This window comes from Hypomesus nipponensis, chromosome 28 (assembly GCF_054491055.1).
Source record: "Hypomesus nipponensis isolate SF chromosome 28, ASM5449105v1, whole genome shotgun sequence".
Taxonomy (NCBI): Eukaryota; Metazoa; Chordata; class Actinopteri; order Osmeriformes; family Osmeridae; genus Hypomesus; species Hypomesus nipponensis.
Window position 1 is genome coordinate 1,684,211 of NC_140388.1, and position 26,691 is coordinate 1,710,901.

The window sequence follows — 26,691 nt, forward strand, 5'->3', positions numbered from 1 at the left end:
AGAGGAGTGCTGCTGAGGGAGATGAATACGCTGCCAAAGAAGAAACAAAAATGTCCGAACAGCACAGGTAACTCAAGAAAATGTCAAACTAATACTAAATGTACAGGAAAATGTTAGCGATGTGACTCGGATAAGCACATGGCAAACTCCACAAACAAAATATTCAAATAATGTGGAAAGATGTGAAAGAAAATTCTAGCTGGACTGTGTAGATTTGAATAGTCGAAGATGGCGGTTTCAATACAATTTATTTAGACTATACAATTACATATGATTAAACAAAGCTTTGCTGATCAGTCATTAACGAAGAAGGTGCCATCCACACAGATCGTTCGTAATAGTGATAGAGAACTATCACACATGCACTGCCTTATATAAACTTTAGATCAAATGGCATTCTATAAGGTCAATGTAGCAAACTCTGTGATTGGCTAACTCAACTTAGTGACAGTTTGAAACAATACATCTCCATACCAAGTGTCCCAAAGTTCTTTGATGTCACAGCTCTCTCCAGAGCAGTAGATAATAAGCCACAGGGGTTGGCCAGCCAAATGGTCAACTGTCCTTGGTGTGGTCATCTTCAAACAATACTTTTAATTAACACAAACAATGAAACAGGACACAGTCCTTCTAGCCAAAGTTCAGAGCAACTACGTCAACAGCCCCTTACACTGACCAGAGGATAGAAGGCCATAAAAGATGCTTCACCCATCCCCCAGGGCAGACTGCCCACAGAGCCATCAGCACCTCACATTCCTTTGAACTCAACTTCATTATCTTCCCTTCCTGTCTCTTACCAATGAACATAGAAGCTTACAGATTTCATACACATACATCTATGCATATGAACAACATTTCTACCACAAAAAACTGGACATTTTGCTAAAGTGTGCCGCTCCGGTCAAAAACATGAGGTGAGGGAGGTGGTTATTCCTGAGCTGATGGTGATATTTCTAAAAGGTACTGTCCCAAAAGATAAGAAAATCATTTGCACTGTAGAATTACACACATCACCTAATATGCAACCATTCCAGATGATAGTGGATACTGGATCATCAGTGTCATTGCTGCCTGCTGAGTTCTATGAGAACTCATTCTGTCCTTGAAACAAACTGAGATTTTCTCTGGTGAAGTACTCAAGACAGAGAATCCCAGTATTGGGACAACTGGATACAAATGGATAGGCCTACATGATGGATGTTCTCCTCCAGACTAATTTTACCACTGCTCAGGTTAGACTTAATCCAGGCACTGAAAATGGTCATTGTGGGAAACAGAGTAAAACTCAGATAAGAGAGAATGAGTATATATGAGAGAAATAGCGGTTCCACCCTTACCTGCGACTACAGCAGCCAACCCCAACTAGCGGCCCGCGCAAACTGACCATCGCAAACAAAAAATTGCAAGCATGTTAACATCATACAAGCACTCGGTTTTAACTATGTGTAAAACAACATTGGCACAAGCAAACATAATGTTCTTGGGTGCCATTTAAGAACCAAATACTTAAATGAAGTGTACTACCTTTTATAATGGTTTGCACTAAAGGAAAGAAACCCAATACAAAGCTTTTTCTTTGTTAAAGTCTCTGCAGCTAGTGTACTTGAATTGTATTTATCTGCAACATTATGTTGTATAATTAAAGTTTTGCATAATAAATGTTCTCAAAACTACATACAAAAAAACAATACATTTATCAGTTTGGCTTTCCTTAGGGTCTATGTAACCTGTTTTGAAATGGTTCTATTATAATTTATATATTGTGATATATATCGTTATCGCAAGAGGCTGCAATATATATCGCAATATGGATTTTAGGCCATATCGCCCATCCCTAATTAGAACCATTCCAAAACATACCAAAGCATGTATTGTGTTATTGTAACTCACTTGTGAATAAATCTTTTTCAAGTTCCATTTCACAATAACACAATCAAGCTAACCAATCCTGAACAGTGTCATATATTCATTGATAGTTTGATCATGTCAGTACAACAGTGCCATAGATCTCATCTATAGCACTGATAATAGGACATACTAAACATTGTATTGATTCTATTACTTGAATTGTGATATGTGATTGTGATTGAAGACACTAGACAGTCAAGAACAAAAGATTCACTGATGGCCTATATTTCACATTATATGATTTAGAAATACCTCAGGAAGACCATGTGATGTCTCAGTATACATTAGACAGGATAGTTTTGGGAATTATCCACAGGTACAATCCAGCTTCGTAAAATCAGCTTCTCAGGCAGGTTCATTTTTCACATTAGTTACTGGCTACCGTGCCATTGTGTTCAAGTCAAATGTTATATTTTATAGACCTTTTTCAAGTAATGTCACAGAGGACTTCACACACCCATAGAACTGCACCTAAACCAACCTAATCCTTCAAGAAAGAAAAGGACCAACTCTCAGGGAAACGCGTTGTTAAAACATTTAAGAAAGCTTGGTAGGAGCAATTCAGTGGGAGAGTTCCACTCTTTCAGAGGTGTTCGGTGTTGAAGAAGAGGTTCAGACCATAAGCAAAGCATCATCATGCATCAAGAGTAGAGGTAACAATAAAAAGTGTTTGTGATCCCTCCCTAATGATAACCTTCTACAGGCTGTCACATCACAGAGGAAGGCTGTGCTTCTCTGGGCTCAGTGCTGAAGTCAACCTCTTTCCTGAGACAACTAGATCTAAGTAATAATGATCTGAAGGATGCCGGCATGAAGCTGCTCTCTGCTGGACTGGGGAACCCACTCTGCAAACTGGAGACACTGAGGTATGTGTAAGGATGAGATCTCTCAGCAGGCAGGCTGGAAAGAGTCACGACAGTTATAAAAAAGGGTTGACTCGGTTTATTAGCAACGACGTCGGATCATGCCACCAAACAACAACAGAGTGGCTAGCATGAGTGAGAAACATCTCTCTTCAGAGAGCTTAAATACAGTTGCTGGACATGTTCAAACATAGAATGCACAGAATCACTTCCTTAACAGGTCTTCAGTGGTCAGTACACTGATACACTAGAACGTTCAGCAGGAAAAATGGTTGTTAATCACATAAGTCCCTGTTTGTACATGTTTTGCTTTACTGTCTCCTAAATGTCTGGGCTGTGTTCTATATTCTGCTCAGTGGGAGGCCTCGCTGTATGACCTCTTGACCTCACAGAGACACAAGCTTCTATGTACACAGAAAATCTGTACATCAGTATGTAATCAAATTCAACAAGAGAAAACAACTAGTTATACAATATCACACACCACACACTGGTTTGTGGGAGGAGGCCGGCCAAAGAATATTCAGGGCAGGCTAGGGTCATATTCCACAAGGTAGAGTCATTCAGGTACAGGGCGGCTGGCAGGCTCAGAGTCAGGGCAGGCAGGAGGCCAAGCAGGGAACTAAGAGGCAGAAAAGACTAAAGGAGGTAGAAAAAACACAAGGAAGGCTTTTATAGGCATTACAAACAAAAACTGGCCCAAGCTGAAAACACAGGGTAAATGAGGGTATGAAGGAAGATGGGAGACCTGGAGGGGGTGGAGACAAACATGACATAGGTGAAACAGATCAGGGTATGACAGGAATCTGTATAAGACAAACTACTCCATAATATTATTGTAGGTTGACCTGGGGGGTGTTCCATCAACGTCGCTAACGCAAGTCGCGCTAACACGAATAAGTCTCACTTGGGCAAACGTCAACTTAGACTTAAGCCTGAAGCCGTTCCACTAACGTTCCGTTCCACTAACAGGCAACGCTAATTCAAGCTAGACCTCAATAAGCTTAGACTCTGCAGCCCAGATCAGGCGATCGTCGAAAAGAGGAGTTATGTCGCAAAAAGCAAAGCGTAAAGCAGCAGAAAGGTGTTGTTTCAGCAGCGTAAATTGATTTTTTGAGGTTTTTTTAGTTGTCCCCAAAAAGGGCAATGTTGCCGCAATTAACATGGCAAGGGAGATCAACTTGTCAAACCATTACGACCGTTAAAATGCGTATATTGTAGACCTACCAAATCTACTTAACATATATAGCCTATATGCATTTAGGCCTACTGATAATTAGCGTAATTTGATGAGCTGTCTGAAACCGTTCTGACGGGCTAGCCTATGGCCAATATTCTCAACAGGAGATTGAGAATAATAGCCCAAAAAAGAACGTGGGAGCAATTGAAGATTGTAGGATAAAATTCAAAACACTGAAGAAAGCCATGGTTAATTGCACTTGATGTGAGCTAATAATGTTTTTGTCTTCACATCTTGAATAAATTACTTCAAAATAACTTTGCCACACGCATTTATTAACTGATAGGCTAAATGCTGAGCTTTAAGATAAAAGGGAAAGATAACCATGACTAAAATAGGGATTCACTGACTTTTTAGATCAGAAGGTGACCCAAACTGCACACTTTGTTTGGCAGAACAGTTATTTTAAATTGCTCAGCATGACTAGCATCATTATATCACAAGTAGGCTATTTCCAATTAACATAGTCTGCCTCCACAGATCCAGAGGGGGCTTGGACAGTGATAGACTAACTTTGGGAAAGCATGCCCTACTGGGAACATTAGGGGAGACTGTTGGGCACAGCATCTAATTGTCTTCTTTGGAAAGGGCAACATGTGGGACACTGTCATGTAGGGGCAGCATAAAGGGCACTTCATAACAGCACCCTTTTCCATTGGAAGTAAGGGCATGGGAACAGTCCAATTTAGGCCATTATAAGGGCACCATATAGGGTACTGCATCACATTTTCTATACTATAAAGGAACTCATTAAGACATGTTTTTACATTTATAGAGGGCACACTGTCATTTATTGTGTGGGGCATCCTGGGCACTCAAGCATATTTCACAATGTGAATGGCAGACAGTAGGGCACTTGGTCTAATTTTTGCCACTGGGCATTTTAGAAACACTTTCAACCATGGGGGCACCAGGCAGTCACCCCCTGAGTCTTCCAATGGGCCTGGAAACACCCATGGGGACAGTATATTACACCTATAATATTCGGGAAGCCAGAGGAGAGGTAATATAGAGGCTTGTCAACATATAGGCTACTTTAAACAATGAAAATACTTTATACAATTGAATACAAAGTCTCCTTGATTCTTTGTGTTTCACGATTACCTGAAAAACTGATGATAATATTCAGGTACTGCTTGGAGCAAAGTATACCCTTCACATTTCCTGGCATAGTTCAAGAACGTCCCACATGCAAAGACATAGACAGATGCAGACAGACTGAACAGTGTCAAGGCTTGGCTGCAGTGGGTTTGCTTCCTTGTGTGATTCCAGCAGACTACATAGTCTAGGCCTACCTACATAGACTGCAGTCTACTACCGTCCTTTCTACTATTATAGTCTACTCTCCATTCTATTACTTTCTACAAAGGATGGTAGGCTGCTCTTATGTGTTCATTGCCATCCTTAAGAGTTGCTAAAGTGTTATTGCACAGTATATATATATATATATTTGTATATATATATAATTAATGTTTTATTTTATTTAAGAATGACAATTAAATCTATCTAGATAAACTATGCTGGGCATGCTGAACCTATACTTCTTCCACAGATACTGGTCAGGGAAGCATTACTTCTGTCTCTGAAGACCCTTGGGGCTGGTGGGATAAACGCTCTTTGTCTAATCTGAGCACCTTCATCACCTTCATGACAGGCTTGTCAAAGAACGGATACGCCATAATTGATTGTAACTTGTCTTGAGGCTCTGCTTAGTTTCTAAGGCCTTATTTTATGTCAATTAACCAATGGATTTTGAAAACAGATAAAGTGACATTATTTCTTAACTTGTTATTTTATATTATTATATTTTTTGGAGATGAAGTAGACCTAAACACGAGAATCATTCATGTCTGCACTTCAAAAAGTCTGAATTTACGTTCCCGAACACGGACTAAAGTGCTTTGCGCGCAGGAATTTACTCGACGGAACTGTCTTTTGAGATTCTGTTTCCGCCTGTTTGAAATTATTTGCAACACATTTTAGTTTAGCTTGACTTTTAGCCTGACACGGATCAGGCTAGTCCCGATCCTTGGTTACGTAGCTCGAACTACAATAATCCACCTTAATGGAACGGAACTCTCGCTAAAGTAAGTGTGACTTGGCGAAATAAGTCTCGCTTTCCCTTAATCGACGTTGATGGAACACCCCCCTGGGCAGTATGTTTTGTATTGTTCTGCTAATGTACTGCTTCACATGTGGTTAACACCCCAACTGCAGTAAAGGTTGTGGGTCAGAAAAGGTGCCTTGTATACTGAGAGACCTGCTACTGGATGTAGTATGTAATACATTCTTGGAGCATTGTACTACAATGTAACTGAATGTATAATTGTCTTCACATTAACCGATGGTATTGCATTTAAAATAAAGGGAAAGTTAACCAACCAGGACAGACAGTCATCTGACTGATCAAACCTTCTTTGTGTTTGAGAGGAAAATGATCAGACTGATTTTCTTTATTTCTACCTCTAGAGGGTAATAGTGTTTGTGATCCCTCCCAAATGATAACCTTCTACAGGCTGTCAGACTGTCATATCACAGAGGAAGACTGTGCTTCTCTGAGCTCAGCTCTGAAGTCAACCTCCGTCCTGAGACAACTAGATCTAAGTAACAATGATCTGAAGTATGCCGGCATGAAGCTGCTCCCTGCTGGACTGGGGAACCCACTCTGCAAACTGGAGACACTGAGGTATGTATTTATGTTCTACATGACCCTTTAGTAAAGTTATAATCGCACAATGTATTTGTGTGGTTGATTTAGACAACAGAGTTGAGTCTCAAGTTGGGTATATACTTAATGCCAAGAATGACATATGCGTTCTAGTCATCAGTGAGGACTAGTTTAATAAGAAACAGGCAGATTTGCTGCATCTGAAACACTCTAAAACATAACGATTGGCTAATATTTTATTTCATGTTTTTGTTTATTTTAGACAGAATGAAAATGTTGATGCAACTGTTTCTGAATGTGCAATAGCCAATTTATACTTTTGCATAAGTAGTCTACTATTTGCTACATGCTTTGATACCCAAATAAATGTCCTGGTGCACATAACTCTGTCAGGCTATTGCATCTTGTACTTCTGTCGATCAATTTCATATTTCTTGTTAGTACATCCATTCAGCAACGAAGTGTAGTACCAGTACCAACCATTTCCGTTTTGAGTTAATGTAATGTTCTTTCTGTTCGTTTTATGGCTATTTTTCGGAAGCTTGACTTCTAATGCCGACTACGGCTAGTCTAGCTAGAGTCATTTGATGTGTGTAGAAACTTATTTAGCATTCTACCTGGTATGCTATATTATACAGGAAACGTTAGCATTGCTAATAACTGTTAGCACAACATCATAATGTCCTTATAGCTTGCGGTTGCAATGAGCATACGGTCGGAACAGCACCTCTTTCCAGGTTCAGCTTCCAAGCAAATCCTGCTTGAAAATGTTCAAGGTTGTCAAAACTGTCTTGGGTGAAATGTTCAGAGCAAATGAATGATTGAGTGTCAAACTTCGCCGGGATCTTCTCATAAGACAACAGCAGCCATGCCTGTTGAATGTTTGGCTCCTTGGGAAGACTGTGAGTGTTAGCCTTCCCTGTACAGCCTGGAACACAGCATTTACGACCGTGGTCCATTTTCAATATCCTTGTTATAATTCAAAACGTTCTTCTTTGTAATTCCTTATAAGTAGCTTACACAGAGCAGCGCGCAGCTAAACTAGTATCGGAGATAGACGCTACCTCGGTCTGGTCTGGATGTAAATTCGGGGGCGTGACAAAGATACAGACCAGAGCCAAAAAAGGCGGTCCCCGGTCCTACGTAGGACCGGTAGCTTTGTTGAAAAGCTAGCGTTTTACAGCCACATTTTTTCTTTTTGAGATTTGAATAGGAAAGAGGTGTCAATGGACTTTGATATTCACGGTATGTTCATTTTACCCACCGAACTGTCGTTATTCAACTATGACAAGGTAAAATCGTTTTTGCAGTCAATTGCCCCTTTAAAACAACTGGTTCCCATAGAAACTACCCGAATGTAGCCTACTAATCACGTATTTGGGGTTGTTTCGAGGCAATAGCCGTATTTTCCACGACATCACAGCTCCTTCTGGCACCACATATAAAAAATTCATACTAAGAACTTCGCTGCTAACCCAGACAATACTGTAGCACCCCTAGCCGGAATGCTAATTGAGGAGTTGGGAGTCAACCGGTGAATTACTGGATGTTTTTTGGATACAAAGACAGTTGTGGGCCACTGTCTATGCCTTAACTAATAAACTGAACTATCTCAATATTGATGTTTAATCGCTTCTATTCTACTGCTCACTCACAAATTATTATGCTCAAGCACAAAGGAAACTGAGAGACAGATACCCACCAAAACACCCCTATATATAGGTTACAGCCAAAAGACCCACCCCATCTATCCCACATTAACAAACAATGAATGTCCAATGACTCAGGGTCGCTACACAGCTCCCCCCTTCACAAGCCCTCGACCCAGAGGGCACAAACAAAATCATTAAGGCGACCTGGAGGTCTCTTCTGGTAAAGTTGGTAAAGTTCTCCCCCCTGAGGGTCTCCTCTCTCACAGCCGCAGTGTCCCTGTCAGTGCCTCCGTAAAGGTCTCCTCTGGCCGACCTGCCCCGTGACTGTCCCTACTGTCTGTTTGGTCACTCCCCATTGTCTGTCTAACCATGTAAGGAGCCAGTCTGTCTGTGTGCACCACTACCTTGCGCCTCCTTGGTGGAGTTTGGATCCGGTACACCACCTCCCCCACACGCCCCCAAGATCAGGCAAGGCCCTAGCCACGCACTGTCTAACTTAGGGCACCGTCCCTTTTTCCTGGCTGGGTTGTGTAGCCACAAAGTGGCGCCCCCTCGCATGCACATCATAGTGCCGCTTCTGTCACCTGCCTGCGCTCAGTAGCTGTTCCCTGGCGTAGGCATGGGCAGACTCAAGCCTGTCCTGCAGTAGGCGTAGTCCAGGCCAGCCAGCCCTGGTGTTTCCTATGGCAGTCGACCGAACACAATTTCCGCTGTCATGCAAAGCTCCCTACCCAGCATGAGAAGGGCTGGTGAGCAGCTGGTGGAGTCCTGGAAAACTGACCGACAAGCCATGAGGACCAGGGGAAGGTGAGTGTCCCAATCCTTTTGGTGGTTTGCTGTCACTACTGTAGACTCACGGTGTTCCGTGCACAACTTTTACTCACGGTGTTCCGTACACATCACCTAAAACACGCCAGACAATAAATATTACTGCCGGGCTAATTGTGTAATCGATACTGTTACAATGTTAATTTTCTCCCGCTTCCAACTAAATCAAATTGACATCAGTTGGACATCTACTGTCAACAAGAGCACAGTAAATCGCGAAGCTCCCCCTACCGTCGAATCAAAATGGTGCCGGGAGAGGAATTTGCATAGCAGTTAGCTAGCCGGAGCCATATTTTCGTACGGGAAACTGCTATCTAAACCTTGTTTTATCAACTTACAAATGTCTACATTAAACAACAACATATTTAAGTATGTTTTTACGTATCATTTCATACAATTCTGTTGTTTTAAAATGACTTATTACAGTCTTGATTCCGCGATGGTGTAATGATAGAACCCCCGCCAGAAAATTGACTGTCATGGCGCGTCTTTTTGAGTGAAACCAATATAAATGTATTATTATGTATTGAATTACGTCAAACTGATGTTATTTTTATTTGATACCGATGTATTCCTTTACAATCATTATCAAAACAATCCAATAAGACCATTTTTTTTTTTTTTTATTACCTCAGGAAACGTTAACATAATGGGTGACTGGAAAGTACACCCATGGGCCCCACACCAACCTGACCATCAGAGTGATGGTCAGGTTGGTGTGGGGAGTATGAGGAGAAGGAGCTCATCAAGTGTGCCCTGTGGATGGCAGACCATGGGTGGCCATCGAGCCGGGCCACCATAAAGGTTTACGCACTGGAGATGGTCAGAGCCTCAGGGAGGGACGTTGAGCATATTAGCCATTCACTGCACGTGATCGCTAGTCAACATTACACTTGCTCTGCCCGTCTATGTTAGCTAGCTTTTAGTGCATTTAAAATGCCTAAGCGAAGCAGTCGAGAGTGTGGCTGTATTTCACAGCCTCGCAAAATGCAAAAAATGTTTCAAAACGATTACCTGCAAGCACGTCGAATGTATTGATACATGCTGCGACACACCGAATACTTCAAGTAGAGAGATGCACCGTGTTCGACAGCTTGCGGACATCAGTCCCTGATCCCGGGACAGCCTCCCCAATTTGTTTGCCCTTTCAAATTCATACCTGTGTGTACAGGCCTCTTCGACACTGTCTGAGCGAGTTTTCTCCTGTGCAGGACATGCCATAAGTCAGGAGACGTATCTTGCCAGAGAAGACAAATATGGTCATTTTTCTGCAAAATAAATACTGAAGTTTGAAGCTGGTTTAGTTAGCATACAAACTCAACATGTATTTTGTTGTTATATGTTAATAGTGTAACTGTTATTTATTGTTAAATTATTGTAGTTGTGTGTTAGGTGACTTAGGTTTACTTATTATAGGCTACTTCAAAACGTTAATATATTGTTACATTTAAAAAAATTCCATTAAATACAAAACTATAAAAGAGCCTTTCTTTGATTACTTTGATTGTTTTTCAACAATCGGTTTAGGGATTGTTTAGGAATCGAAATCGTTTTAAAAGTACCGGTTCGGCATCGGAATCGTATAAATCCGAACCCTACCAAACCCTATCTATTGCAAGTCAGAAAAGGGCTATATGGACAGTGGCCTGTGGCTGAAGTGGCTAGGCCACTTTATCAAACATGCCCCCCCAGAGAGGCCTCTGCTCCTTGTGGTAGACTGGGCAGAACCCCACAACAACAGGGAAGCCATCCAGTTCTGCAGGGAGAACATGGAGGTGGTTGTGTGCCTCCCTGCGCACACTACTCACGTGATGAAGCCACTGGATGTGGGGGTGTTTTGTCCTCTGAAGAGGATTTTTTACCGGGATGCTGTCCGCCTTGGCCTGGTGAGAGGGGAAACTTTTCCCCTCTCATTAAAAAGGCTTGGCCTAAGGCAGCCTTCAGGAGGACAGGCCTCTTCCCCTGCAACTGGGAAGTCTATGATAAGACCCAGCTGACCAAAGCCAGACCTGCACCCACCACGGCAACCAACACCGGCCCAGCCCCCGGCCCAGCCCCCACCACGGCGACCACCACCGGCCTTGCCCCCCCTGCCATCGACCTGCTCAATCCAATCCTTTGGTGCGAGCAGGTCTGGTCTCAGCCAAGTGGGGAGACATTTTAATGCCCCCTGTGATGGCCAACCGCCAAGACCAGCGGCTACCAGTGGTGAAGAGGAGGCCACCACTTGGTGCTCGGGTCGTCACCAGTGACCAGTACAACGAGCTGCTGGTCTGACAGGAGGAGGAGGAAGGTCAGCTTCAGAGGCTGGCAGAAGTGCAGAGGAAGAGGGAGAAGGTGCAGAGGAAGAGGCCCAGAGGAAGAGGGAGGAAAAGGAGAGGAAGAGAGCAGAGAAGGAGAGGCAGATGGCAGTAGTGGAGGAGCTTGGCGTACACTGCACTGTCTGCCGTAGCCTATCCCCTCCCTCAAGTGAGGAGGCAGGTGAGGAGGATGCCATCCACAAGTGGGTCCAGTGCAAACGTCGTGAGCTCTGGTTCCACCTCACTTGTTTGGGGATTGTAAGTGTGCCAGCAGGGGACTGGTACTCACCCAAGTGCTTCCTCAGTGAGATACAGCACTTTGTATATATGTTTGCTATCTTTGTATATACGTTTGCTATGTTTGTATATATGTTTGGCTATTTTAACCCAGTTCTGTTTGAAGTTTTTAAAATGTTCAGCGTTTCAACAGTTTAATATTTAATCCGTTTAATCTTTTAAAATCAAGGCATATGGATCAGCGTTCTCGTCGTGCCTCCTGTCAGTAGCTGTTCTAATGCAGGGAAGCTAATGGTCCTAATATATTTCTAAACAGTCTATCTCACAGTTCTCTGTTGAAGGCAGGGCTCCAATTAATTTACAATTCTATGTGTATGTGTAGGATATGTAGTTATGCTAGTTTGAGACCACAATAGCTTTGTCCACATATAATTTGTCCATTTCACAACACCTTGTATTTGTAACGCTGAGAAGTAGCCTAGCCTAAGGAATAACTTGTCCCACTACAATAGTTGATGGATAGCCAATGGTAATCTCACGCCAAACTTTTGAGAAATATTGAGAACCCTGTGACAGACGCCAACTTTCCACCAGCTTTCATTTTGACACTCATATTCAAGGGTAACCTCTAGAATCACATGAGCTTCCACTATGTGACCATAAAGTATCTCTGAAAACGTGTGCTAGCGAATAACTGATACAACCACACAAATACAAGCTCCTATTCCAACTTTCTTGCGATGAAAGAAAGTGTAATGTGTTGCCTTTCAAAAGCAAAAGGAAATCTTAGTGACTTATTTGGTTATTAGAATATGGGCAATTAGAATGGTCCGTAATATACATAGCCTACTTACTTAATGTTAATAATGTATATTAAGTTATTATACATATTATTATTATTATTATTATCCATATAATATTATACATATTATACATATGCTTATTGTGTATATTATATTATGAGTATAAACACTTTAAAATGGTTTGCTGGACCCAATGTTAGTTTCTTTAAGGATCAAAGACTCTTAGACACTTGTTGGTTAGTGGTAACTGATTTAAATTGTTGTACTTTTCTACAGGAACACTTGCACTTATATCGATTCATGTTGTTTAATTGTAACTTGCTTAACTACATGCTTTTATGCTTCTTACCATTGGCACTTATTTTTGGTTGTTCACAATATGTACTTCATGTTTTAGCTATGCCCGCAGTGTTTTGGGGGCTATCTTGTTGTTATCAGTGACCTATGCACTTTGTAAAGCTCTCTCTTAGAAGTCGCTTTGGATAAAAACTTCTGCTAAATGAATAAATGTAAATGTAAACACACATAACTGTGTCTAACAAGTGTCTTTAAGTGTTTTATCGTTGTGGTTGTCAGTTAAACATGTTTCCATCTGTTGGACCCCTGGTGGAAAGAAGCAAACGTTACACCATGCGTTAAATAATACAGTGCACGGAACACCATGAGCTACTCATGGTGTGCCGAACAACGCCGGATGTCGCAGTTTTTTTATATTTTGACCTATATTATTGGTTCAACATCATGTCAATCATAGCTCAGAAAGTTGCCAAGCGTTTTCCGGCAACAACGATGCTATCAGATTAGCTGTAGCCTTATTTTTGACCGTTGCGGCCTCATTTAAAGTCGCTCTACGTCCGAGTTTGCACGGAACACCGTGAGTCTACAGTATGGCCAACTGTTGCGCTAAGGTCCGGTTGAATCGCTCCACCAGACCGTCGCTCTGATGGTGAAGCGGGGTGGTGCGGGTTTTCTCCACCCCCAGTCTTTGGCACATTTCTGCAAACACTTTTGACACAAAGGTCCTCCCTTGGTCATTGTGAATCGACTCAGGCACCCCAAACCTGCTGATCAGCCCGCCCAGTAAAGCGTCAATGACCGTCTCCGCCTCCTGGTCAGGAGGGGTGTATGCCTCTGGTTATTTGGTGAAATAATCCATCACCGTCAACACATACTTGTTACCCCTTTCTAAAACTGGGAAGGGCCCCATTACGTCCATCCACACCCTTTCCAAAGTTGCCCCTACGGGGAACTGTTGTAATAGGGCGTGTGACTGTCCAGGTGGACCCTTCCTAGCTGCACAGCTGTCACAGAGACAAAAGTTCTCTACATCGTGTCTATGTCGCCCCCAGTAAAACCCTTTCCTGAGTCGTCTAAGCGTCTTAGTCGCCCCGAAGTGGCCCGAACCTAGTCCCTCATGTAGCTGAGCTAACACCATCTGCTGCAAAGCCTTTGGAACCACCACCTGCCAGGTGACCTCTCCCATCGCGGGCGCCTTCCACCCCCTCCGTATGACCCCCTCAGCCAGCCTCAGGTTGTCAAAACCGGCCCACAGTCTCTTTGTTGTCGGAGACAGGGGTACCACCTCCTCTCTCGATGGCCATTGGCCCTCACGGACCCACTGCAGTACTGGTGCCAGCTCCCTGTCCTCCTCCTGCCTCTCTCTCCACACACTGTCATTGACCAGGTGAGTGTCTCTGCATACTGGAGGCCCCAGCTGGCTCACCACAGCTACTGTGCCCTCCCCCTCACACAGCTCTCTTTCCCTGTCAACCCTCTTCTCACAGTAGCCACAGCCATCGTCTGCACACGGGCGGCGAGACAAGGCGTCCGCATTGGTATGCCCCGGCCCTGTGCTTCACTTGGAAGTTGAACGACTGTAGCTCTTCCAGCCAGCGTGCAATCTGCCCCTCAGGCTCTTTAAAGGAAAGCAGCCATTGGAGGGCTGCGTGGTCGGTGCGCACCACAAAAGCTTGCACAGAGGTAGTATTTGAAGTGGCGCACCAGCCACAACAGCCAGCAGTTCCCATCGTGTGACACAGTAGCGCCGCTGCTCTTTGGTGAAGGTCCTGCTAAAGTATGACACTACCTTCTCCCCTCCCAGACCAGGCTGCGCCAACACCACTCCCATGCCCACGTTGCTGGCATCTGTGTCTAGGACAAACGGGAATCAATGCTGGAGAATCCCCTCACAAACCTACGGTAATAGTAGGCATGCCCCAGGAAGCTCTTGACCTAGGTCTTAGCGGTTGGAACAGGCCAGTCTCTAACAGCTTCCACCTTCTCGGACATGGTGCTGATGCCCCTCCCCCCTATGCGGTGCCCCAAAAAGGTTACTTCTCGCTGCATGAAGTGACATTTATCTGGGTGTATATTCAGCCCCGCTTCCGTCACTCTCTCCAGCACCCTCCTCAGCTTTCCCAGTGCCTCTTCAAAAGAGGTCCCATGGTCCAGAATGTCATCTAAATAGACCAGAAACTGTTTGCTGGGGATGTCTGAAAGCACACGGTCCATGAGGCGTTCAAACGTGGCCGGTGCATTGCAGAGACCAAAACATAGCACTTTGAACTGCCAGTGACCACAATGCGTAGAAAACGCGGTTTTAGCATGTGCTTCTGGGGCGAGCGGCACCTGCCAATAGCCGCTGCGTAGTTCAAGGGAGGAGAACCAGGCCGACCCCCGCTCCATGTCGAGGCACTCATCCACGCGGGGAAGTGAGTCCTTCCGTGTCACCGCATTCAACCCCCTATTGTCCACACAGAAGCCCTCTTCTCCTGCCAGCGCTTCCATCACTTCTTATATGGTAGAGACCTGGTCAAAGCATGCTCCTGACTCTGCAGAACTACAGCCTGAGGGTCATTTACAAGCCGGGACCAGAGATGTACATCAGTGACACACTAAGCAGGGCAACGGCACCATGTACAGGCGGAGACACTGCCTATCAGCGGCATGCCATCTGTTGACTACTGCAGGAACAAGAAGATGTTCAACAGATCAATCAGGCAGACTACTTTAACGTCACAGATCAACGCCTAGCCCAGATCAGGCAGCACACTGACAAGGACGAACACCTACAGTCACTGAAGTCCATGGCTCTCGCAGGTTGGCCACACCTGAAAAAGGAGACACCTTTCACAGTGAGAGAATACTGGACCTTTCGAGATGAGATCAGCGTACAAAATGGCGTCTTGTTCAGAGGTCAGAAGATCATTATTCCCAATTCGCAACGTCCAGAGATGCTTACTCGCATACACTCCAGTCACGTTGGAGGTGACTCATGCTACCGCCAGGCTCGTGAAACATTATACTGGCCAAAAATGCAAGCAGAAATTAAAGACTTTGTCAGCAGCTGTACCACATGCAACGAGTATGCTCATGAACAGCAAAAGGAAACCATGATGTCACACAAACTGCCCACAAGGGCCTGGCAAATCGTCAGCATGGACTTATTCAGCCACAGACAAAAGGACTATCTCCTCCTAGTTGATCACTACTCTGACTTTTTGGAAATTGAACTGCTCCCTGACTTGTCGGCAGAGACAGTCATAAAGTGCTCACAGTGGAGGAACAAGCCCACCGAAAACATGGACAGCAGCCCACCACAACGCCTTCTGTCCAGGCGTCTGAAGACTACCATCCCCGTAGCTAGAAAGCTACTTGAGCCCTGCGTCGTGGTTGGCGTCACGGACAAACTGTGTCACAGGAAGCAGCTCGCTAAGTGCTTCTATGACCGGACTGTTCTAGACCTACCAGAGCTGGAGGTGGGTGAAACGATAAGGATGAAACCACTGCCGGGAGACCACACAGGGCTTTGGAGGCTGGGCACCTGCCTACAGAGGGTTGCACCACGTTCTTACCTGGTGGATGTTGGTGGCTCCCTCTATCGTCGCAATCGGGTGGATCTGCGCATAGCCAAGCAGACAAACCAGAACACACCATACTTTCACCTAGTGGAGCTGGATGACGGTCCAGGCGTAAGGGTAAGGGGCGCAGAATTGAGACATGAGCCAACTGAAGGTGAGGCTTCTGCCCCACCAAGCTCTCCGGCTCGTGGCCCTAATCTTACCCGTCAGAGCCAATACTTACTCACGGGTGGGTCGGCTTTGCAGGCCACCGGACAGGCTTACTCTGTAAGCAAGAGACTGTGTTAACTTGTCCTCTGTTTATATATAAAAAGAAAACAAGTAAGTAAGACTTTATTTATATAGCACTTTTCAGACAAGAATTGCAGCTCAAATGACAAGGGGGTAGACAGGACGGGAAGAAAATTTCAGCATAACATGAGGAGAAAAAAAAGGCAACCCCCAGACTATGCTCCTAGAGGAGTACAGTGTGGGAACAGGCAAAAAACAACGCAGCACATAAGCACATACATTGTACAACATTACAGAACCACATGACTTGCAACGGGGAGGGGGGAGGGGTATGGACAAGCAGCATCTGGACCTGCAGCCATAATAGGCGCTGGTCACAGACCCGCCAGCCACACCGGGGAACAAGCAGGCAAAGTTGTTGGATGGGGGAAGGGGTGTGATAGCATATCTGTAGTAGTTGAAAGTTAGTGTATGAGTGTGCCTGGGTTGGCGCCTTCGCCTAGGCCACAATCAGTCAGATTCTCAGTTTGCAGATAGTATTGCCATGGAGACATCCTTGGTCATGACCCAAGACAGATGCAATCCACAGGTGTCTGTGGGAGGGGGAAGGGAAGAGACTACAGAGTCTCACTGCAGCGCTCTCCAGGGGAGTTGTTGTTCCAGCAACGGCCTTGGCCAAGGCCTGAGCTGGTTACGGGGCCGAAAGCAGATAAGATTGGGGTAGTTGTTTCGTCGAGTAGGCGCCTTCAATTCCACGTCTACTTATCATTATGGCCTCCAAGTTGGTTCACTTTCCTTTGCAGAGCCGCTAGCTTCTCCATGATGTTATCCAAATTGCGTTCAACTTGTTGAAAGTCTGAGTGCCACCAGCTCTCAAAAAAAATCAAAAGATGTTACGGACTCTAGTTGATAGGTAATGGACTAGCCGGACTGTTTCCTGGACTCCGCGTGTAGGTACAGTTTCAAGTCTTTTATTGTCAGGTACACAGAACAACACAAGGTCAGACTGGGCACTGAAATTCTTAAGACAAGACAACGCAAGCACCTGGCATAACATAACATATACAGTAAGTACACAGAACATACTCTACATCTATGCTGAGCTTAAATAAGTGAAACTGCCTAAATTACAGATAACAATAAATAATACACTATACTAGCCCTAAATGCAACATAAAACCTATTTCAACCCTATAACCTATTCTAACCTAGGTGTAGTACAATACAATAGTGCAAAATGCAGATCAGTGACTATGTCAATGACCATACAGGAGCCTGGTGGCGGTACAGTGAGGTACAGTAGTGCAATGTTACTGATAGTGCAACCAGTAGCTTAAAGTGACAGTGTATAAGTGACTAGTGTGCAGTAAATCAATGTCCATATCACAGTCCATTCAGAAGCCTGATGGCCCTTGGGTAGAAACTGTTGTCCAGTCTGCGTGTGCGCGACCGGATGCTGCGGTAACGCCTGCCAGAAGGCAACGGGGTAAAGAGACTGAAGGATGGGTGGGAACAGTCTCTTAGAATCCTGACGGCTTTCCTTAGGCAACGTGTGTGGTAGATGTCCTGTAGGGCTGGGAGCTTCCTGCCGATGATGAACTCAGCAGAACGGACCACACTTCGTAGGGCCTTGCGGTCCCTGTCTGTGCAGCTCCCATACCACACTGTGATACAACCAGTCAGAATGCTCTCTATAGTGCATCTGTAAAGGTTAGTGAGGATGACTGAGTCCATACCAAACTTCTTCAGTCTCCTCAGGAAGAAGAGGCGTTTGCGGGCCGATTTGACCACCTTGTCCGTGTGAGCAGACCAGGTGAGGTCGTTACTGATGTTCACCCCGAGGAACTTGAAGCAGCTGACCTTCTCCACTTCAGATCCGTTGATGAGTAGGGGTGCATGCTCCTCCTCCTGCCGCCTCCTATAGTCCACAATCATCTTCTTGGTCTTGCTGATGTTGAGAGAGATGTTATTGTCCTGACACCATGACAATGTTGGAACACGGCTTATGAACTTGACATTGGAGTCTGTCTTTATTCATTCATATAAAACATCATACTGAAACACTTGCTATATATATGGAGTCAGGTGGCTGAGTGGTTAGGGAATCGGGCTAGTAATCTGAAGGTTGCCAGTTTGATTTCTGGCCATGCAAAATGACGTTGTGTCCTCAGGCACTTCACCCTACTTGCCTATGGGGCATGTCCCTGTACTTACTGTAAGTCACTCTGGTAAAATGTAAAATGAAAATGTAAAATATACAACTATGAAATGAATTGATTTCAAAAGATACAGCGAAGAAACAGCCATACACGAAATCGCATAAGAAACAAATAGACACATGTTGTGTTTCAAAGGGATTAGCGTATGCTATTTTGATCGTATTGTCTGGGTTAGCAGCGACGTTCTTAGTATGAATTTTAAGGAGCTGTGATGTTGTGGAAAATATGGCTATTGCCTCGAAACAACCACAAATACGTGATTAGTATCCACATTCGGGTAGTGTCTATGGGAACCAGTTGTTTTAGAAGAAGCCAAAACAAGATGTTACCTGAAGGCAAACGTAGTAAATAAATACGTACCGATTTAGCAACTTTTTCATGAGCCAGAATAGCTCGCAGTGTAAAGCAATGGCCATTCGTGTCAACGTGTTTTTGCTCTAGTGCAGTCGAATCCCACTTCATGCGAGACTGCAAATGTTTTATTTTGTCTCCATCTATGGAGAGAACTGCCACTCTCGGGAAACTTCCGGGTTCTGAACTGGTTGCAGTTCCACTCTAGTTCCATATGAGGGCGCTAACGGTTGAGTGCAGAATGAATGGAGGTCTATGGAGCAATACTACGGAGGCCCTAAGTGCAAATCACACCCAAGCAAATAGTACGCTAATCAGGCAAAAGTATTTCGTGTTTAATGTAAAAATCGATAGCCAAACAACTATCCTGGTCCACGTTACTCTGTCATTGTGGCATTTCGTTCTTCTGTAGTGGACTATTAGTTTCTTCCTCTGAAAAGTCCTGCTTCCTTCAACTGCGTTTTTAGCGTGTGCATAGGCTACTTATATTGTGAAACGTTAACAGCATATCTGAGATTATTTCATAGGAATGACCCTGATTAAAATAAAGAGTAGTGTCATGACTCTGAATTGTAAACATTAATATTTCCTCTTTCCTTCCAACCAAAACTATCAAGTTCATGATAATGACAGAGTTACGTGGACTAGTTGTTTGGCTATCGATGTTTATGTTTAACTCACAATTTATGCTTTTGAACACGTAACCTATGCTACATGCTTCGATACCCAAATAAATGTCCTGGGGCCTGTACTACGAATCAAGATTTGGCGTTAGCGAGGTAACTTCAGGTTCAACCCAGGGTTTTCTGTACTACGACGGTAGATCACTTGTTACCGGGGTAGATTGCCATGGTAACATATGCTGAACGGCTAACCTGGTCGGGAGCAGGTTAAGTTGGAGATCATAGATCAACCGGTATAAAAACCCTGCCACTAACTCATTCTTGATGATAATGTTGTCACCGTTCATAGAAGATCCTGTGGAGCTTGGTGCGCGGATAGTCAGAGGTGCGCTCAGAAGAAACAGAACATTTAGAGACTGACAAAACCCTTTCGCATTCCCTCATCAGTATCTTTCTGAAAGATATAGGTTCTTAGCAGAGGGAATTACGTATATTGCCAGCTTCTTGAGCCGTATTTGGCCAATGCGACACATTGAAGCTGTGCACTCACAGTCCCACAGACAGTATGCATATCATTTCGTTTTTTCACTATGGGTACTTTTATAGTGTGGGTGATGCAGAGAACCTGAGCAAGAACAAGGTCTGCTGCGCAATTTGCAACAGATTTTCTTTAATGGCTGTTGCCACCATATTCGGATTAATGTTGTGATGAAAAAGAGATTTCCAAAGTGTCCTTTGTAAAAACTTTGGACTCTAATATGTTGACAAAATGAAACAAGGTTTTTCACTCAATGTTCTGATTTCCATTCTGGAAATGTATGCAAATGATATCATATTTTACAAGTTAATCATTTGCTAATTTAAACACACATTTACAGGAAACTAGTAATGAAAACAATATTTGACCTAGCCTACTATTAGTTATCATATCATATTCACTGGGGTGTCTCCCCTTAACCCATTCTGTTGTCCTTGGGTTGCTTTGAGCCATTTTCTAATAATTTCCATATCGGAAATGTGTTTTTATTCCCCAATCAAAACTTTTCAAACCAAGAAGAACAATAGGTATCTGTACAAAGCTCTTCACAAGTGATACATACAGTAAATGATAATTTCACTACTTTCATTGAATTTTGATGTTTCATTCACTTTTATAACATGTTTAGGACATTGAAAGCGATAAGTGGTGAAAACCCCCAGAAAAGATTCAAAAGGCACAGCAAGAAAGTCACAAAAAGGTATTCAAAAGACCAAAACGTAAAACAAAGTTTAACAAATACATCCTCATGTGTTCTCCCTTCCCTAGGAATACAGAAAAATATGTCAGTGTAACTAAGTTTAGTGTCATTCATTCAATTAATTACTATCTCTTCTCATATTCCAGTTTTTCTGTCTCCAACCTTGTTTTTTTTAATTAAAAGCCTCTTATAATCGAGCTCCAGGGTTTTTTTTTTATACAGGGCCTCTCACATTGTCTGCTCCAACCTAATACAAAAGAACATTGTCCCTTTCCAAGGCACACTTGGTCAAAGTTGAAGGTGTCTATTTGACTATTACAAGGTTCATTGCTTATACCTTGTGTATTTGTCTTGGCTTTAAAGTGGAGGCCCTAGGCTCAGGGGGAGGAAGACGTTCCTATTCCTGCTGAGTTTAACACCATAGCAATTTAATCAATTGAGTCATATTTGAAATGAGCACTTTAAGGACTTGTGTCTTATGTTGAGACCACCACCATTAGTAAGTTATCACAGACACTTCAATCACAGCCACACGTTCACACACTCTCAGTGGTAAATACAACCCCCAAAATGAGCAGGCAGACACAGTTTCCTGATCATCTAGGACCTCCACTTGAGAAAGTAAATGGTATATTGGATCAATATTCAGCAACCACATATGGCATACATACTGGCGTATGACTATTAGTTTCCCTGTTACCTCTGTATGGCACAGTGGGACGACAGTCACTGCAGAGAACAGTAATACATTTCACTCCTACAATATTCATAAATAATTGTTGAATGAACATGGTCACATAGATTAGGCTACTTGAAACATACATATGCCTGGGCTTCCAACCTGCTGCCACCAGGGTCTGAAGAAATGCCCACTCCTTCCATCATGGGGTGACCCTGATAGATATCCTAAAAAAGGGACTAGTTCAGGCAATTCAGCCTTGTACTTGTTGGCCTTAAAATATGTACAAGTATTGGCTTACCGTTTTGAATTATGGTTTTATTTTTATTTGCTCCCACAATCGTTTGCCACTGCAGGGTTGCAACTAAAATAATACAGCAACAAAAGTTTAACGTTGTGGAATGCACACGTGTAATTATGATCACATCTTCAATAAGTCATGTCGCTTACGCATTTACAGCGTCTGCTATTTTTTGCCAGATTGGCTGCAGCGACTTTGTTGAATTTTGCCTATATTATAGGCCTATGTCTGTATTCCTGATATGATTGTATTACAATATTTCACGCAAGAGGACCAGACAAAGTTTGAAAGGTTTGGTGCGTTCGACTTCATGCAACGCCGGGGTCGTCTGCAGCCGCCTGCAGCCCGGCTGACTTGAAGCAGCCAATGACATTCTCAGATTCAAGGCAACCGACTGCAGCCGACTGTCGGCGCTACCGGCGCTGGAAGAAGTCGAACGCGCCTAATGTCTACTCCTCCGTGAAATATGCGGCTCATGTTTCGTCCATGTTTGCGATTGGACATACGGTTCAAACACCGCCCCTTTATGTGAACGCGCACGTCTCTAGATTGGAAAGATCTGGGTTGAGTTAGAGAATTGATAACCGCCGTCGTAGTACCGCTTATCGTGACTGCGATTGTTAGGCTTCGCGTAGCCGGGTAACTGAAAGTAATCCAGAGCATGTTGATCTTGATTTGTAGTACAGGCCCCTGGTGCACTTAACTCTGTTAGGCTATTGCATTTTGTACTTCTGTCGATCAATTTCTTATTTCTTGTTAGTTAGCCTACTGCATCCAAACAGCGCTAAAGTGTAGTACCTACCCTTTCCGTTCAGAGTTAATGTAATGTGTTTTTGAGTTAATGTAGGGGGGAGGTGAACAAGTCATCCGATTTGGTGGGACTTGACTCGTATTGGGGGGGAGTGTTTTAATTTGGGGGATGTACTCATATTAGGGGGTGTGATTTGCACTTCAGGGCCACCGTACAATACCCCTCAAACCAACCTTGTCAATACACGTGCTAGAAAGAGTTTTGGCTTGCTAATGTTGCTAATGCTCTGACATTCTTATTCTGCTTCGGATGCCATCAAGCGGGATCAGGGCCGGCCCAAGCCTTTATGGGGCCTTAGGCAGAATTGATTTAGGGCCCCCCTGTGACGCAAATATTATTGATAATTTTTATTAAGATCAGTTTGATTATTTGCATAATATTAAGCTAATGCAATAATTTAGCAATGTTATTCGTTGTGTTTCTTACATCATAATATTGATTTTACCCTTATACAGTTTTTAATTTTAACAGTAGCAAACCCACAAGATTGGTCAGGTGATGATTTAAACTTTAAGTATTCAAAGTCTTACAGTACTAAGTGGTGTACTTAATGTGGTGTACTGAAAAGTAGCTAAATAAACCAGACAATGCATTTATTGTACACAAGTTAACCACTTTAATAGCTTATGGTTTAAACTAGTAATGTGCAAAACATTCAACTCCAAATAACTTAAAGATAAACAGTATTTTCTTATTTCTTACAAAACTGATATTAAATACCTACAATATATACTGATCTGGGATTGTTGAAAACTGACCTGCTGTATCATCAACTGTAGCACTGGCACTTGGGGCAGGAGGCGTTGGTTGTGACCCAGCTACAAAATATTTCTACAGTGCTCCTAGGGAACATTCATGAGTACATAATAGACGGATCAGAATCCGTCATTCATTTAACAACAAATGATTTTACACAGCAGCAAGCCCTCTTTACACTTGAAACCACAACTCTTAATCTATAACTAGGTAATTGAGGCATAATGATATTGGAATATTATAACAATGACCCCAACAGGGTAGGATCTATGCAAGCTACTCTAGGCTAGTTTTGTTAGCGAGCTTAACTGTCATCTAGCTAGCTTACGTTAGCTCACAACGTAGCCTAGTTAACAAACCTACCTTATAGCAAAGTTCAATGGCAATCAAAATGTATTTTGAAATGTATTTTGTTAGTATGCTTTCGCCTCGGTAAACCTAGGTGAATGCATACTAGCAAAATAAATTTTAAGGGGGGGGGGGGATCTAGCTATTGTTCTATTTTGTAAGCTAGCTAGTCTAGCCAAGTGTTACACTAAAATGATAGCTAGCTAGCTCTAGCTAACGTTGAAGGCTTGTTTGACGCATCTATCTCGAGACGGTAAATGTTTATGGTTAAATACTGCAATTAATCATGCAAACATACCTTGATCTAGCTGTTATTTATCTTCCTCTGTTTTCTTTTCTCTGCACCAGAGGAATATGTTCTTTTTTGTGACATTGCTTTGTGCCGTGTCAGATTGCGATTGCTGACTGATCTTTTCTGTTCTCGAACAATCGACAACATTGTTGCTGTATGAGTGCTGACAGTGCCGGTCCTAGCACATCTGGCGACTAGGCGAAATGTATCAACAGCCCAACTGGTTACCCCCCCCGGGCACCCCCCCCCCCCCCACACCCCTGCACCCTCTGCTGGTTGTGTAATTAATGGATGCACTTGGGAAAATGCTACCCCCCTCTTCATGCCGCCCTAGGCGGCTGCCTATGTCGTCTGTGAAAGGACCGGCCCTAAGTGCTGACAAAGGCAGGCCCCCAAGATAATTTATTAAACCAGTAGTAGTAGGCTATTAACAAATATTAAATATTCGACAATGGCAGCGTCACTATTTCAACCAGCGTAGCACCCTAAGTGCAAGGGTAGGGTTCGGCTTTGGTTCAAAAAAAAATCGAAGGTTCGGCCAAAACCGACTCCTGTCAAAAAGCTCAATATTCGGCCGAAACCAAATCCGGGATTCGGTGCATCCCAAGTCAATAGAACAAAACATACTGCGCCAACTGGACTTTGAAGAGCTCATTGATGAGTTTGCATTGAGAATGAGCAAAAACAGGCCTTTTAATATCACTGATGTGATGATGGTGATGGTGAGTCACATGTTTAAACTGATTATATTTATAGAGTGTCTCTGTGGACTTTAAAGCACTGATGTGTCAGTGCACCTGGCGTGGGTTTGTGTGCGTGTCATGATGTGCGTTGGGGTGATATAGGGGCCTCATTCTGGTAATTAGCCCCAGGCCTCAAAATGTCTTCATCCGGCCCTGGTAGTAGTAGGCTATTATCTTCCTTGCCAGCCGGTCAACATAATATTGAGTTTATTGCAAATTTGCATAATTACCATTAACATAATTTTAAAATTAAGCTGTAACTTAATGTGCTCTTGGGGGCCCCAAGCAGCCGCTTAGTTCACTTATGCCTTGGGCCGGCCCTGAGCGGGATCTCTGGTCGTAGTCAGTACTTCACTAACCAATCAGCATTCATTAGCAGAATGCTAGCGTGTTATGGGCAACAACGACTCACCCTGTAAGAAATTGAAAGGACATAAGTGCTCGTTCATTCAATTTTGACCGATAATCCATGTTGAACATATAAAAACTACAATAAAATCTGAGATTTCTCAACGACAATCAGGTGAAAGAGACAAATGTAGCCGTTTAGCTCCATAGACTCCCATTCATTCTGCACTCGACTGCGATCACTCCCAGTGAAACTCTGGTGAAACTGCAACAAAATTCGGTACAATGGGGCTTAATAGGGAGTGGCTAGGCGCTCCTTAAATAGGGTCTGGTGGTAACCAGTTGGGCAACAACACCGGTCGCTGTTGTTTATTAGGTTGTCATGTAGGGATGGGCGTGGTTAATCAAATATCCGGATATCCTAAAGTAAGTTAGTATTCGAATACTTTTTTCGAATACTTATGAGCATAGTTTAATTTAAAAAAAACATTTTATTGAAAAACCGTCGTGTTGTGAATTCTAATAGTTGTGAAGTTAGAAAATGATGAAAACCATCAAAAAAGGTAGGCTACGCCTGTGTTCTGCTGCGAGTCTCCTTTCATTTCATTTGGCGCTAAGAAGCATAGTGTCCTGGCTAAGCAGTACCTCGCAGCAACCTCAAGTCCTGCAGTCTTTTCTACGCCGGCCTGCTCGTAAATCGACTCCGTACTCGCCTCTCCCCTGAGCATGTTTACATGCTAATTCTCCTGAATAAAAATGCGTATGGCTAATGCAGTTGTGGCTTATTTATTTTCTTACCAGTAGCCATGTAGAACTAGCGTAATCGGCTGTTTATGTTTGCATTGTGTGGTGGCACACCGTATCCTATAGGATTCCGGTTCCAAGTTAATATCCAAGTTAATATGCAATAGTTCTCCATGTGTGTCTTTCGTTTTTATCGAGGATAGCCTACCCAATGTGTTTAATTTAGTCCAATGTAGCCTACTTTTTATTTCACATAATAATAGGCTAATCGCTTCTCCGCCAAATTAAGAGCCTACGTCTGAAGACGCAGCGTTTTTTCAAGTTCATTGTCTTTTCGTCATGTTAATAAATTGATCTTTCATTTGTTTTCTTTATTCAACCCTTATTTAATCTAATAGCTTAACAGTCCCAATTATTGCCAGTATGTGTGGTGGTTTATGTGTTTACTGTATGCTTTGCGTCACGTCAGGTTTATTATAATACGGGTGGATGAAATCAAGCATTCTGATTGGTTGAGAGTGAGTCACGGGGTGTGCTTTATTGAGCATAAAGTACTGTACGCCTTTTTACATTTACCTTAGAAGGGGAGCGTTCCATATTAGTGCGCCCTCAATATAACTAAGGTTGCCGAAGAAAAATACTGTCTAC

At 43.4% G+C, this 26,691-nt stretch overlaps 1 protein-coding gene across 1 annotated transcript in view; it reads left to right on the forward strand.

Annotated features, from left to right (window-relative positions):
• LOC146219448 (stonustoxin subunit beta-like) overlaps positions 1-26,691 on the forward strand; it is a 33,044-nt gene that overhangs the window by 353 nt on the left and 6,000 nt on the right. Inside the window, exons 2-3 of the mRNA XM_084695247.1 lie at positions 2,612-2,774; positions 6,527-6,664. Coding sequence (XP_084551373.1) covers positions 2,612-2,774; positions 6,527-6,664 — 301 coding nt within the window. The remainder of the gene's footprint in view (positions 1-2,611; positions 2,775-6,526; positions 6,665-26,691) is intronic.